A 14834-nucleotide genomic window follows, 5' to 3' on the forward strand; every position below is an offset into this window, starting at 1 on the left:
CCATAAACTCCTTCCCCTTCTGGAGCAGGTAGCTGCTCCCTGCTCAAAGTTTATCCCAGTGGAATCTTTTCTGAGCACTGCACTACAACAGCCAGTAGTGTTTTTTTCATAGCACCTGTTAGGTACAGGGAAAACTTGAGCTCAGTTTGTTTAATGCCCGAGTACTACCTACAAACCAAATATTCTGATAAAATTATGGGGGCAACTCCTGCCACTCCAGCTGTGTTACCCTTTCATGTGTGTGATACAGTGTACACAATACAGAAACCCCTAGTCTAATAAATCCTGAACTTGGAAAACTTGCAGTCAGAGATGCCAACACCACCAACTTCCCAGTATTAGGTGGCCACAAGACCCATTATAACTGGAGGAATCCCCAGTTTCAGATGTAGTGTAGCTAATTCTTCCTCTCGCTCCTGGCTAAAGCACCTACAAACAAGACAGCTGTAGCAGACCACATTGTGCTGAGGACACTTTGTGGCTGGGCATCAGTCAGCCTTTCACAGCTTGGTTCAGTTCCTCAGCCGGAAGAAGTGCCAGGACTGCTCTGAGCTGGAATTCATGACCAGCGCTGAACAAACCTTTTGACTCCTATTGCTTTCCCTGCTCCACCACATCACCAGCACTGCTGCAAGACTACAGAAAGCCAGACCTAGTTTTAGTTCCAGGACAGATTAATTTTCCACGTGAAACAGGCATCTTGAGAACTTAATTCACTGGGGTGGGGAAAGAAACCCAAAGTACATGTTTTTTCCCCACAACCCAATCACAATTTTAACTCTTGATACCAGCTCTTACTATTTCCCTTTACTCTTCCTGCCTCTGAAGCCCTACCCATGCTGGATTCATCCGTCTGCAGGATCTCTTCATGTTTGTAGGTGCCATTCATTATCCTGGTGGATGAATTTTCCAGGACTCCATTGGGGTAATGCTCAGCCTCCATTTCCATCTCACTGTCACTGAGGTGAAAGGAGGAAGGAAAGGTCAGATGTCTAAATTAGAAAGGGAAGAAACGGAAGAGCTCAAATGCCAAATGATGCCCAGCAACAGCCAGTAAACCAGGAAAGGTTTAGACTACAGTTACGATTACAGGGAGCTACGTGGTCTAATCCAGTGTAGCAAAAATTGTTGCAGGCTTCTGAAGATAATTTACAAAACAGATTTCTGTTCCAAAAGTGCCTGTCATAATTACAGGTGCAGAGAGCTTATCATCTTCCCTTCAGGAAGCAGTCATCTCTGGGACAGTGAACAGCAGTCAGACAACAGATAACATACTAACATACTAAACAGAAGGGAAATCTTGGCTGTTGTAAGCCATCAACCCTTGCAAAAAGTGTAATGCAGAACACACAAGGGCTCTAGGCTTAAATGTTCAAGACAGCAGTCTGAGTGAGATTGCTGATTAACTGGTGATTCACTGAAATGATGAGAAAATCTTGCTGGGACTTGGGCTCTGTGTTTAAAAAAAAAAAATAATCATAAATCCAGCATTACCAAATGATTCCAGTAAATTGAGTCTGAACAAGTGTTTCTCACTCAGTTACGTGCTGTATGGCTCTCAAGAGGTCATGATAGAGACTACAAAGTGTCCTGAGCACAGTACACAGAGGATGAATGCCAGCTGCAATTAGCAGGAGATTCTACTAATCACAAGGATATCCTCTGCTACAGCAGGGCCTCAGACAGCCCTGCAACACCAACCTGGAAAGCGAGCCCAAAGGAAGCTCAGTTCTCACCATGGCTCAATATGCTCCACACTCCATTAAATGCAGCAGTAACTATCTCCCTCTCCTGGACTGCCTGTGGCTTCTTGGAGAAAGAAGGCTTTCTAAAGGTCTGACTTGCTGTCACAAGCATGAAACAAATTGCTACTGATTCAGAGACTTGTCTGGAAGGAACCGGGCAACAGGCAGAGGTAGCCCAAGAGAATTACTCAAGAGAGCAATACACCAACCCAGTAATCACTTGAGCTGCTGCCTCACCCACTAAAAGGCAAGCAAGCTGCTTAGCACCAGTAATCGACTGGCTGAGGCAGCAGTTAACAGCTCAATGGGAGAGCTTCTGTGCAAACTATCATGTTGGGCTCTAATGGCATCATTTTAATAGGACAGCTTAGTGCTTGAAACAAGAGCATCATAATATTCCTTATGAGATAAGCCTCCAAGCCTGAGCCAGAGCAGGGGAACTAGAACAGGTTTGTGTCTGCTGGGAATAGTAGTGACCTCGTAGATACAGAGTTACTCTGTTGTTCAGAAGACCAGGACAGATGCCCTTTTGGCTCCTCAGAAAGCAGACTGAGCCCTCTCCTACCACCTCACCCTCCTCAGGCATCTACAAAGGAAAAACAATACCTGGTTTCTTGATTACTCGTACTACTGTGCTGCTGAGATTTGGTAGAATCTGTAGAATTGGACTCAGAGTAGTTCACAGATGAGGGGGAGGAGGAGGAAGAGGATGAAGATGATGAACTCAGTGTTGGGTATTTACTGTGACTCTGTTTGCTTTTTGTGGACATGACTCCATTGCTACAGGTTGGACTATCTGCTCCTGAAAGTCAAGAAAAAAGGGAAAAATGAGACCAGACTGACAATGTCACTACTGTGAAGTCAACAATTTAGCAAGACAAGCAGACCCCAAAGAAGGAAAGGAAAATAACACTGCAGATCTTAAATTATTATTCATCATTCTTAAATTCAATAGGGTTTGGAGAAAATACAAATGAATATGGAAGGAAACCCACTGCTCACCAGCAGCACCTGAGCTTAAGGAAGTTCCAAAAATGGGCTGTAAATAAGTGATTGGCAAAACCAGCTCACACAAGCACAGTAATTATTGTTGAAATACGAAGCATGGATGGTTTGTAAAGTTTACAAACTCTCTTCTCACCAACCCAAATATTTCTCATAAACCGTCTATCCAGGAAAACTGAAAGCACAGGTGAAAACTGGGCCACAAGGAGAACTCTTTGTAAGCAGAACCTCCCAGGCTTTCCACAACGTATCTTACATTAGGGATATACTTGATTGATTCACAGAACACTCAGCAAATAACAACAATCCTCTTAAAAATCACATGTCCTCATTCAGAAGAGCAGACATCACTGAAAGGAGAGCCAGGCTTGAAATCTCATCCCCTCTCCCACAAAAGGTGCCTATCAAGCTGCGGAACTTGCTGACACAGGACACAAACCTTTGGTCATTACCACAAGTTTTGTATGGATTCAAAAATTCTGGCTAAACTTACAGGGGCTATTTAATACCAAGGCAACTGCAAATCATTAGGGGCTCAAATAATACTTTGGAAAAACCTCACTATGGGCTTGCCTTCTTCCTAGGCAACCAATATTGACCACAGGATCTTGACTAGATGATGTGACCTGGCATGGCTGTTCCTCCAGAAATGATGGTGATATATCCAAATTCATCAGCTGATCTCACAATTATATTTATACCTAGGGAATTTATTTGTATTTTTATCACGACAACACAAAGATTCAAACAAAAGGTCATTTCGTGCATTTTAATGACAAAGACGCAGTAGACTGTGCACAACAGTTCTGCTTAATCTTTGAAATGTGACTGATTAAATTATCAGTATTTTGACAGTGCTAAGGTCTGGCAGAGAGAATTGTGGAAGGTGGTGTCCTGTGTATAGAGACAAAAAGCAGCCTAGGGAGCACTAGCAACCAGGAGCACAGTGACCAGGTTGTGGTATGGCAGTTTGTGCGGAAGGGCGTGCAGGAAGGGTGTCATCACCCTACCAGCTCAGGAGGCGAGTTCAGTTGGTGGTCATCACCCTTTCAGAAGGAGCTTAGCTATGGTATCCACCCAGCAGAAAGCCATGTCCTCTGCACTCACCAGAATGGATGTGGCAACCCAGACAGAGCTCCCACGAAAACATGCAGCCATCCAGGCCTTGGGCTGCAGGGTGTGCCAGAGCCTTTTACTGGTAATGGATGGCAGCAGTGAGAAAAGCTGTGTGAGGTGTGACCAGGTGGATGATCTGCTCAGCCTAGTGGCAGAGCTACAGGAGGAAGTAGAAAGGTTAAGGAGCATCTGAGAAAGAAATAGACTGGTGGAACCATGCTCTACACACTCTGAGACAGAAACAGGGACAGCCACCAGGAAAAAAACCCAAGATCAAGGGGATCCTGTATCCTCCCCCTGCCAGACTGAAGGCAGTTGCTTAAAGGAAAGGAGTGAAGGGAGGCAAGTCCATGCTCGGAGCAGCAGGTGAACCCCCTCCTTGCCCACCTCGCCTTCCCAGGTGCCTCTGTACAACAGGTATGAGGCTCTGGATGTGGAAAGCCAGTCAATGGATAATATGGATGATGGTCCATCTACACCAGAGGTGTTGCGACGGTCAGAATGGCCTACCCCCTGTATCATGACCACCTCCACAAGGAAGAAAAGATGGATTATAGTTGTAGACGACTCCCTTCTGAGGGGAACAGAGGGTCTGATATACAAGACAGACCCTCCTCTTAGGAAAGTCTGCTGCCTCCCTGGGGCCCAGGTTAAGGACATCACTAGGAAACTTCCTAGCCTGGTATGGCCCTCGGACTATTACCCATTACTGCTCTTCCCTGTGGGTGGTGATGAAGCCACAACACATAGTCCAAGGGTGATCAAAAGAGACTTCAGGGCCTTGGGAGGTTGGTAAGGGAATCTGGAGCACAGGTTATTTTTTCCTCTCTCCTTTCAGCATGGGCAGCAACACTGGAAGAAACAGACGCACCCTGTCTATTAATACATGGCTCCGTGGCTGGTGTAACTGCCACAATTTTTGGTTTTTCAACAATGGGATGGCCTACACAGCACCAGGCTTGCTGGCATCACATGGGAGTCACACCCTTCTCAAAGGGTGGAAGAGGGTCTTCGCTCACAAGCTAGCGGGGCTCATTAACAAGAGCTTGAAACTAGACTTGAAGGAGGAAGGATATAATATCAGGCTTACCTGTGACTAGCTATGGGATGACACACCGAGGTTAGAGGTACAGGGTGCTAGCAAGGGCCCTCAGCCTCTTGCTCTGGGACATGCTGGATACACTGCAGCACACTTGAAGTCTTACGGAGATGAGCCAGGGGCTTCTGAGGTAATAGGAGCCAAAAGGGGAAACACCAGTGAAGTACCTCAAAGGAATTAAGGGGTGTTCCTCTGAGAAGGTGACATGGCTGACAGCCCAGCTGAAGTGCCTCTATACCAATGCATGCAGCATGGGCAACAAACAGGAGGAGTTGGAAGCCACTGTGCTGCTAGAAAGCTAAGACCTAGTTGCCATTACTGAAACTTGGAGGGATGAATCCCATCACTGGAGTGCGGCTATCAATGGCTACAGGCTGTCCAGAAGGGACAGGCGAGGAAGAAGGGGCAGAGGGGCTGCCCTCTACATCAAGAAATGGATACAGTGTGAAGAGCTGTCTCTGAAGAATAGCCACGAGCAGGTTGAAAGCTTAGAGGTAAGAATTAGAGACTGAGGCAATAAAGGGAAACTTGTGGTTGGTGTCTACCACAGGCTGCCCGATTAAGGGGAGCCTATGATGAAGCCTTCTTACTCCAGCTACAGGAGGCATCGCACTCGCAGGCTCTCGTCCTGCTGGGGGAATTCAACCACCCCGACACCTGCTGGAAAAGTAGCACAGCGAGCTGTAGGCAATCCAGGAGACTCCTGGAATGCACTGAGAATAACTTCTTAAGCCAGGTAATAGACAGCCCTACCAGTGTGGATGTGATACTGGACCTGATGATCACCAACGCAAGCAAGCTAATCAGTGATGTCAAGAATGGAGGCTGCCTGGGCTGCAGTGATCATGCTCTGCTGGAGTTCGCAGTCATGAGGGATAAGGGTCAGGCAAAGAGTAAAGTCAGGACCCTGAATTGTAGGAAAGCAAAATTCTAGCTGTTCAAGGACTTAGCCAATAGGACCGCCTGGGAAACTGCCCCCAGGGACAGGGGAACCTGAGGCAGATCTTTAAGGACACCTTCCACAGAGCACAAGAGCCCTTGATCCCCAGGTGTAAGATCAGGCAAGGAAGACAAGAGACCAGCACCACTGAGTCAAGACCTGCTCATCAAACTAAAGGGCAAGAAGGAAATGCACAGACAGTGGAAGTAGGGACAGGGAAGAACATAGGGACACCGCCTGGTTCTGCAGGGATGGGGTCAGGAAGGCCAAGGCACGTCTGCAGCTAAACTTGGCAAGGGATGCAAAGAATAAGAAGGGCTTCTACAGGTATGTCAGCGAGAAAAGGAAAGTCAAAGGAAGTGTACCTTCCCTGATAAGCAAGACTGGCAAACTACTAACAACAGACAAGGAGAAGGTTAAGGTACTCAACAACTTTTTCGCCTCAGTCTTCACTGGCAACCTCTCTTCCCACACCTCTTGAGTGGATGGACTGCAAGGCAGGGACTGGCAGAGCAAAGCCCCTCCCACTGTAAGAGAATCATAGGATCACAGAATCAGTTAGGTTGGAAAAGACCTTTAAGATCATCCAGTCCAACCATTAACCTAACGCTACCAAGTCCACCACTAAACCAATTAAGGGTATAGAGTAGCAATTTCATGTTTCCTGGCTTGGTGGCTAGATTATTTTTTAATGAAAGTAAAAGCTAGGAATCATTAAGATTGGAAAGGATCTCAAAGATCGTCAGTCCAACCGTCAACCCAACACCACCATGCCCACTAAACCATGTCCCAAAGTGCTACGTCTACCCGTTTTTTGAACACTTGCAGGGATGGTGACTCCACCACCTCTCTGGGTAGCCTGTTCCAATGCTTGACTATTCTTTCCGTGAAGAAATTTTTCCTAATATCCAATCTAAACCTCCCCTGGCGCAGCTTGAGCCCATTTCCTCTCATCCTATCACTAACTACTTGGGAGAAGAGACCAACACCCAGCTCACTACAACCTCCTTTCAGGTAGTTGTAGAGAGCGATAAGGTCTCCCCTCAGCCTCCTCTTCTCTAGGCTAAACAATCCCAGTTCCCTCAGCCGCTCCTCATAAGGCCTGTGCTCCAGACCCTTCCGATACAGGCCAGGATGCTGTTGGCTGCCTTGGCCACCTGGGCACACTGCTGGCTCATGTTCAGCCGGCTGTCGACCAACACCTCCAGGTCCTTTTCAGCCAGGCAGCTTTCCAGCCACTCTTCCCCAAGCCTGTAGTGTTGCATGGGGTTGTTGTGACCCAAGTGCAGGACCCAGCACTTGGCCTTCTTAAACCTCATACAGTTGGCCTCAGCCCATCGGTCCAGCCTGTCCAGGTCCCTCTGCAGGGCCATCCTACCCTCCAGCAGATCAACACTCCCACCCAACTTGGTGTCATCTGCAAACTTACTGAGGGCGCACTCAATCCCCTCATCCAGATCGTTGATAAAGATGTTAAACAAGACTGGCCCCAAAACAGAGCCCTGGGGAACACTGCTCGTGACCCGTCGCCAGCTGGACTTAACTCCATTCACCACAACTCTCTGGGCTTGGCCACCCAGCCAGTTTTTTACCCAGCAAAGAGTACACCCGTCCAAGCCATGGGCCACCAGCTTCCTTAGGAGAATGCTGTGGGAGACGGTGTCAAAGGCTTTACTGAAGTCCAGGCAGATGACGTCCACAGCCTTTCCTTCATGCACCAGGCCGGTCACCAGGTCATAGAAGGAGATCGGGTTGGTCAAGCAGGACCTGCCTTTCAGGAATCCATGCTGGCTTGGCCCAATCCCCTGGTTGACCTGCACATGCCTGTTGAGCACACTCAAGATGAACCGCTCCATAATCTTCCCCAGTACTGAGGTCAGGCTGACAGGCCTGTAGTTCCCCAGATCCTCCTTCTGGCCCTTCTTATAGATGGGCATCACATTGGCAAGCCTCCCATCATCAGAAACCTCCCCCTGTTAACCAGGACTGCTGACAGATGATGGGAAGTGGCTTGGTGAGCTCCTCCGCCAGCTCCCTCAGTACTCTCGGGTGGATCCCATCCGGCCCCATAGACTTGTGACTGTCCAGGTGGCATAGCAGGTCATTAACTGCTTCCTCCTGGACTATGGGGGCTTCATTGTGCTCCCCGTCCCTGTCTTCCAGGCTGAATACCCTGGGGATAACTGGGCTGCCTATTAAAGACAGAGGCAAAAAAGGCATTAAGTACCTCAGCCTTTTCCTCATCCTTGGTGACAATGTTCCCCCCAACATCCAGGAAAGGATGGAGATTCTCCTTGGCTCTCTTTTTGTTGTTGATGAACTTGGAAAAACATTTTTTATTATCTCTTACAACAGTGGCCAGACTGAGTTCTAGCTGGGCTTTTGGCTTTCTAATTTCCTCTCTTCATGACCTAACAAGATCCCTGTACTCTTCCTGAGTTGCCTGCCCCTTCTTCCAAAGGTGGTAGACTATCCTCTTTTTCCTGAGTCCCCGCAAAAGCTCCCTGTTCAGCCAGGCCGGTTGTCTTCCCCACCGGTTGGTCTTATGACACATGGGGACAGCCTGCTCCTGCACCCTTAAGACTTCCTTCTTGAAGAAGGACCAGCCTTCCTGGACCCCTTTGCCCTTCAGGACTGCCTCCCCAGGGACTTTCCCAACCAGCATCCTGAACAGGCCAAAGTCTGCCCTCCGGAAGTCCACGGTAACAGTTTTGCTGCCCCTCCTCCTTACGTCACCAAGAATCAAAAACTCTGTCATGTCACAGTCACTAAGCCCAAGATGGCCTCCAACCACAACATCTTCCACAAGTCCTTCTCTGTTTGTAAACAGCAAGTCAAGCGAGGCACCTCCCCTGGTAGGCTCACTTACCAGCTGTGTCAGGAAGTTATCTTCACACACTCTAGGAACTCCTAGACCGTTTCCTCTCTGCTGTGTTGTATTTCCAGCAGATGTCTGGCAAGTTGAAGTCCCCCATGACAACAAGGGCTAGGCAATTGCGAGACTTCTGCCAGCTGCTTATAGAATGCTTCATCTACCTCTTCATCCTGGTTGGGTGGTCTATAACAGGATCCCAGCAGGACGCCTGCCTTGTTGGCCTTCCCCCTCATCCTTACCCATAAGCACTCGACCTTATCATCACCACTGTTGAGCTCTATACAGTCAAAACACTCCCTAACATACAGAGCCACCCCACTATGTCCTGGTTTCAGCTGGGATAGAGTTAATTTTCTTCCTGGTAGCAGACATAGTGCTGTATTTTGGATTTAGTAGGAGAAGAATGCTGATAACACACTGATGTTTTAGTTGTTGCTAAGTACTGCTTATGCTAGTCAAGGACTTTTCAGCTTCCCATGCTCTGCCAGGTACACAAGAAACTGGGAGGGGGCACAGCCAGAATAGTTGATCCAAACTGACCAAAGGGCTATTCCATACCATATGACGTCATGCTCAGTATATAAACTGGGGGGGGTTGGCCAGGGAGCAGCGATCACTGCTCAGGAACAGTCAGTGTTCGTCGTAACAATATCGGTCACTGGGTGGTGAGCAATTGCATTGTGCATCACTTGCTTTGTATATTATTATTATTATATATTGTTATTATTATCATTACTATTTTACTTTATTTCAATTATTAAACTGTTCTTATCTCAACCCAGGAGTGTTTCTCACTGTTACTCCTCCAATTCTCTCCCCCATCCCATCGGGGTAGGGGGAGCAAGCAAGCAGCTGTGTGGTGCTTAGTTGCTGGCTGGGGCTAAACCACGACACACTGCCTCTCCTTCCTTGCCTATCCCTTCTGAAGAGCTTATAGCCATCCAGTGCAGCACTCCAGTCATGAGAGTCATCCCACCATGTTTCTGTGGTGGTGACTAAGTTGTAGCTATCCTGCTGCACAAGGGCTTCCAGCTCCTCCTGTCTGTTGCCTATGCTACATGCATTGGCGTATATGCACTTGAGGCAGGCTATCGATTTCACCCCCAGTGTTGCCATGCCATCCCTGGGCTTCTCTCTAGCGAGCCTGGTTATATCCCCTTCCCCCTTTGAGCCTAGTTTAAAGCCCTCTCAATGAGTCCTGCCAACTCATGGGCAAGAATCCTCTTCCCCTTTGGAGACAGCTGATCTCCATCTGCTGCCAGCAGGCCCGGTGCCTTGTAAGCCTCCCCATCACCAAAGAAACCAAAATTCCACTGATAGCACCAGCCTCTGAGCCACTTGTTAATCAGGCGAGTTTTCCCATTCCATTTAGCATTCTTCCCTGCCACTGATGGGATACAGGAAAACACTACCTGTGCTCCTGATCCTGCAACCAATCGCCCCAGTGCCCTGAAGACCCTTTTGATCACTTTTGGACTTCTCTCCGCAAACTCATCACTGCCAACCTGTACAACCAGCAGTGGGTAATAATTGGAGGGCCATACCAGATCGGTGAGTTTCTTAGTAACGTCCCTAACCTGGGCCCCAGGGAGGCAGCAGCCCAGAAAGCCAACCATATCCTGAGCTGCATCCAAAGCAGTGTGGCCAGCAGATTGAGGGAGGTGATTCTGCCCCTCTACTCTGCTCTGCTGAGACCTGACCTAGAGTACTGCGTCCAGCTCTGAAGCCCTCAGCACAGGAAAGACATGGACCTGTTGGAGCAGGTCCAGAGGAGGGCCATGAAGATGGTCAGAGGGCTGGAACACCTCTCCTATGAGGAAAGCCTGAGAGAGTTGGGGTTGTTTAGCCTGGAGAAGAGAAGGCTCCAGGGAGACCTTATTGCAGCCTTTCTGTACTTACAGGGGGCTTATAAGAAAGATGGGGACAAACTTTTTAGTAGGGCGTGATGCGATAGGACAAGGGGTAATGGTTTTGAACTAAAAGAGGGCAGATTCAGACTAGATATAAGGAAGAAATTTTTTTACAATGAGGGTGGTGGAACAGGTTGCCCAGAGAGGTGGTACATGCCCCATCCCTGGAAACATTCAAGGTCAGGTTGGATGGGGCTCTGAGCAACCTGATCTAGTTGAAGATGTCCCTGCTCACTGCAGGGGGGTTGGACTAGGTGACCTTTAAAGGTCCCTTCCAACCCAAACTATTCTATGATTCTATATATGAATGCTGTCTTGTGTTGCTTTTTTTTTTCTTTTTAATGTAGGCATCTCCCGGTTGAAAAAAGGCGTTACCAAGAGCTTTTATGAACTGATGGGATCATTCTGACCCAGGGTTTCTCACAGCACAATATAGGAACACAAAGATACTGGCTTGGGAAGGTGAGTGACAGCTTGGAGGCATTCAAGTAATTGTCTTCCTTTCCCTTAAATGTTTGCCTGTCCACAGTTTGTCACACACAGCACCAGGAATACCAAAACAAAATACACAAGATGGCTGTGAGTAGCTCAAGGCTCAGTGAAGCAGCTCAGACTGTCTTCAGGGGCTCTGCAGGTCATACTCCCTGGCCCACTCCATCTTCAAAGCTGTAGTCAGTTATTACCTAGGGAAGATAGCTTGGGTGTCCTGGTTTATCTTGTTCTTTCCACTTCAAACCCTAATGTTTCATTTCCCAAACTGCAAAGAGTTGATGCTTCAGAGATGGGTTTTGCAGGTACAGAACTGTTCCCTTCTCACATGTTTAGAGCTTTCAAGGTAGAGTCCATGGGAGAAGGAGAAGCTCTCATTCAGGGCATCCCCCTAACCTTTTGCTCAGTTGGCCTGAACAGTGCGTCTTCTGCTCGGTCCTTACTGGAAAGCAATTCTTTTGCAAACTCCAAGGTACAGGAAACAGGCTTTGTTTTTCAGACCTCCTCTTACAGCTTGGTCAGTGAAACACTGAGCCACTAGTGGCTGCACTAGAAGGCCACCTTCAAAAGCTTCTCTATTCTGAAAAACATCTGCTCTGCAGACAATTGCCTGTGGAAAGTAACTAATGCAAACCCAATTCTGTAACAGTATAGAGACACCCACAACAACAGTATGTCCTCTCAGCTGGGTATCAGAAAGGAAAGGAGCATTTCATAGAATAATGTACAGAAAGTAGCAGGTAATGGACAGCAGTCAATCTTTAACATTTGTTCTTCTCACCAGGAGACACACAGAACACACTTACCAGTACTATGAACGTGTGAGTTGCTTGATCCATGCCTAGGACTTAAGCTGGGGGACCCAGGGTAACTGTCCTGGGATCTGGGGCTGCGGGCACTGAAACAACGTACTTCACTGTCTGTCCCATTCACCATCTCCACAAACTGCCGACACCTGATTTCATAGGAGGGAAGAAAGAGAAAAGGGTGCATGACAGCCAGGATGCTCTGCATTGAGGTTTCCTTCATTACTGAGTGGAGAAGTCCTAGAAACTGCATTAGGAGTTAAATTTCTTGGCTTTGAAAAAGACATGTCAGACTCCTGGCAGCTTTGTATGGTGAGTGCTCTGATAATGCTATGGGAGGAAGGAGTTCAGAAACTGCAACTTTGATGCTAATGAATGCTGAGACATTCCCAAAAAGCAAGTTTATTTCCATTGTGCTAAGAAGAAGCTGTTCCTTTACAGCATCCTTTCATCTCCACCACCTCTGCAGGTACTCCAAAATTGAACTGTGGGGTTTTTTTCAGGGAGAAGACACTATATCTGCGAAACAACATAGTTCCCCCACTACTTCAACAACCTAGAAATAGTGGTTGCCAATGGAAAATAGACAAGGGAGGGTAAAAAATGCAGTATCCACAGTAACAGTGAGGACAGCTCCCCATTTACCTTTACTGGGGACTGTCCTTATACAACTCAGGAGGCTGGGTAGACCCACCTCTGCCTGACCTCATGAGGCAAAGCCATACTGGGTCTGAGCAGCAACCAAAGGGCTACATCTACATTGCTACAAGCACTGTGCAAAGGACTGAACCTATGTCCTTTCCCACCTGCTCCCAAAGGGATCTCAAACAGTCTGAATTCAGACCAAGGTGTACAGCTGGACTGGATGGCTGAACAGCCTCTTTCTTCTCTCCTTCATCTACACATTTCAGCATTAGGGAGCATAAAGCTATTCATACTTACTTTAGCATGAAGAGCAGGTTGGGGTTATGTTCTAGGAGACCAGGATAGAGTTGCTGGGTGGCTTCTATAGCCTCTCCCACTCTGCCTGCTAGTACTAGCTTCTGTATTCCTGAAAGCAAAAGGAGACCTATTGACACACAGGACCGGCCAACAGGAATGGCCAGAAGAGTTTTCTCACGTATGCCACACAGCTCTCCACTACCACCTTGCACAATGGCTAGGGAGAACTGGGGACCGCATTCTGTTTATTACAGATGAGGAAAAGCCTGTGAAAATGAAGGAGAATCTGTTAGTAGCTCAGAAACACCAAGAACAGAAAGATCTGAAAGATGAAGTGGGTGCGCTGGGGTGGGGTGCTCTGGGACTTTAGTCCATTAGTCACAGAGCTATGCAGCAATGGAAAAGAAAGCAGGACAGGACAGCTAGATGGGAGTAAGGAGGTTGCTGAGGAAATGACAATTTCAGAGGGGAAGCCCCTAGGTCAGCCCCATGTTACATCCTCTGGCTGGTTCACACTTGGAAGTGTATGTATAGCTGAGCATCACATAAGCAGAGTATCCTTAGAGGGTCTGTGGGCTTAAACCACAGCACAGTACTGTTTCCCCAATACCCCTACCTCTAAGTAGAAATAGTTATACCAACAAAACTGGCTTCCTGCAAGTCCCACCTCAAGTATTCCCAGAGAAGTAACCTGACCTCCAATGAGGATGTGGCACCTGTAAGCTAGCTCCAAGAATCAGCTACTGACTAAGCTAGAAACAGCTCAAGTTGTACACTTCTAGGAGGTCCAAAGATACAAGGCATTGTATTCCTGGGTGTTCATGTCCCACGTATGTTCCTTCAGTGGGTCAGAAGACACAAGTGCCAAGACTTAACTTCAGATGCCATCCCTGACAACTCAGAGCAGCTGCTGATCTACAGAGGTTCACATCTTATTTTTTTTCTAAGTGTACTTAAAACTAAAAACTAAATGTACTTAAAACAAAAAAATGCATTGCACTTCCCTCTCTGTTTTTCCAGGACTCCTTACAAACAACACAGAGGAGGTTTTGAATTGCCTGTGAGGTGCTTTGCAAGCAGAGTCTCTAATAACAACAGGCTGTGACTTTTGCAAATCATGAGCAGTTGAAAGCCCAGCCCTGTTATCCTTATTAGCAATCCCCAGTAACAATACGCAATGACTTGTCTTGGCTCCCACTTCTCAATGTCTACTTGCTTGTTATTGAAGCTGGAACTGAAAACCAAAGACATGGCTGTCACACCAATGTGTGTTGCACAGTCTCCTTCATTTTGCTGTTTCTTTTACTGACTGGCACGTCCGTTTTCATGTCTCACTGCTTTTCACAGCTCTCTTCTTTGCCTTGTTTGGCAACTCTCACAGATGTCACTGCCTTTTGTATTTTCCCCTCTTTTTGTTTTCCCATCTGTGTTTTCCTCATACCTTTTATTTAAGCCCCAACTTCAGAGGTCTATATTCCTTCCCTCCATCTGCCTTGTCACCTGTCCTCAGACAAGCAAGACTGCACTGTCTTGCGTGCCTCCCATAAGACTTTACCAATTAAAACCACACCAGCAAGAACACCGGCTGGGGTCAGGGTTGCATAATGCGTGACCTGGAAAGCACAAAGCCCATCAGCACTAACGGGCAGCAACTACAAGTTATTCTGGGTACTAAGCAGGGTCCCCAAATGAACCTGAATGCTAGCTAAGTGTATGTAATATATGGAGAGTGAGTTACAAAGGGGCATGATGCTCCTGATACGTAACAGTCACATGAGAAATGGTTCACAAAGGGAAGGGAAATGCACAGAGTGGGACGCAGCCTGTATTCAACAGCCAGGAGAATGCAGAAAACACACCAATGTCCTGTGGCTCTGCAGTCTGAGCCTGTGAATAGAGAAGGTGAA

The 14834-nt window shown here is 47.5% G+C and overlaps 2 protein-coding genes across 6 annotated transcripts in view; one reads left to right on the forward strand and one right to left on the reverse strand.

The window, feature by feature from the left end:
• Positions 1 to 14834, forward strand: part of RSPRY1 (ring finger and SPRY domain containing 1) — a 281438-nt gene that overhangs the window by 102990 nt on the left and 163614 nt on the right. The window lies entirely within an intron of this gene.
• RANBP10 (RAN binding protein 10) overlaps positions 1 to 14834 on the reverse strand; it is an 81358-nt gene that overhangs the window by 4506 nt on the left and 62018 nt on the right. For all 3 annotated transcript variants that reach the window (XM_075715889.1, XM_075715890.1, XM_075715891.1), the window contains 4 exons: positions 12928 to 13036; positions 11986 to 12134; positions 2352 to 2547; positions 835 to 959 (listed from right to left, as the gene is read on the reverse strand). In XM_075715889.1, the coding sequence (XP_075572004.1) occupies positions 835 to 959; positions 2352 to 2547; positions 11986 to 12134; positions 12928 to 13036 (579 nt within the window). The remainder of the gene's footprint in view (positions 1 to 834; positions 960 to 2351; positions 2548 to 11985; positions 12135 to 12927; positions 13037 to 14834) is intronic.

The sequence above is a fragment of the Pelecanus crispus genome, chromosome 8 (genome assembly GCF_030463565.1).
Source record: "Pelecanus crispus isolate bPelCri1 chromosome 8, bPelCri1.pri, whole genome shotgun sequence".
Classification (NCBI taxonomy): Eukaryota; Metazoa; Chordata; class Aves; order Pelecaniformes; family Pelecanidae; genus Pelecanus; species Pelecanus crispus.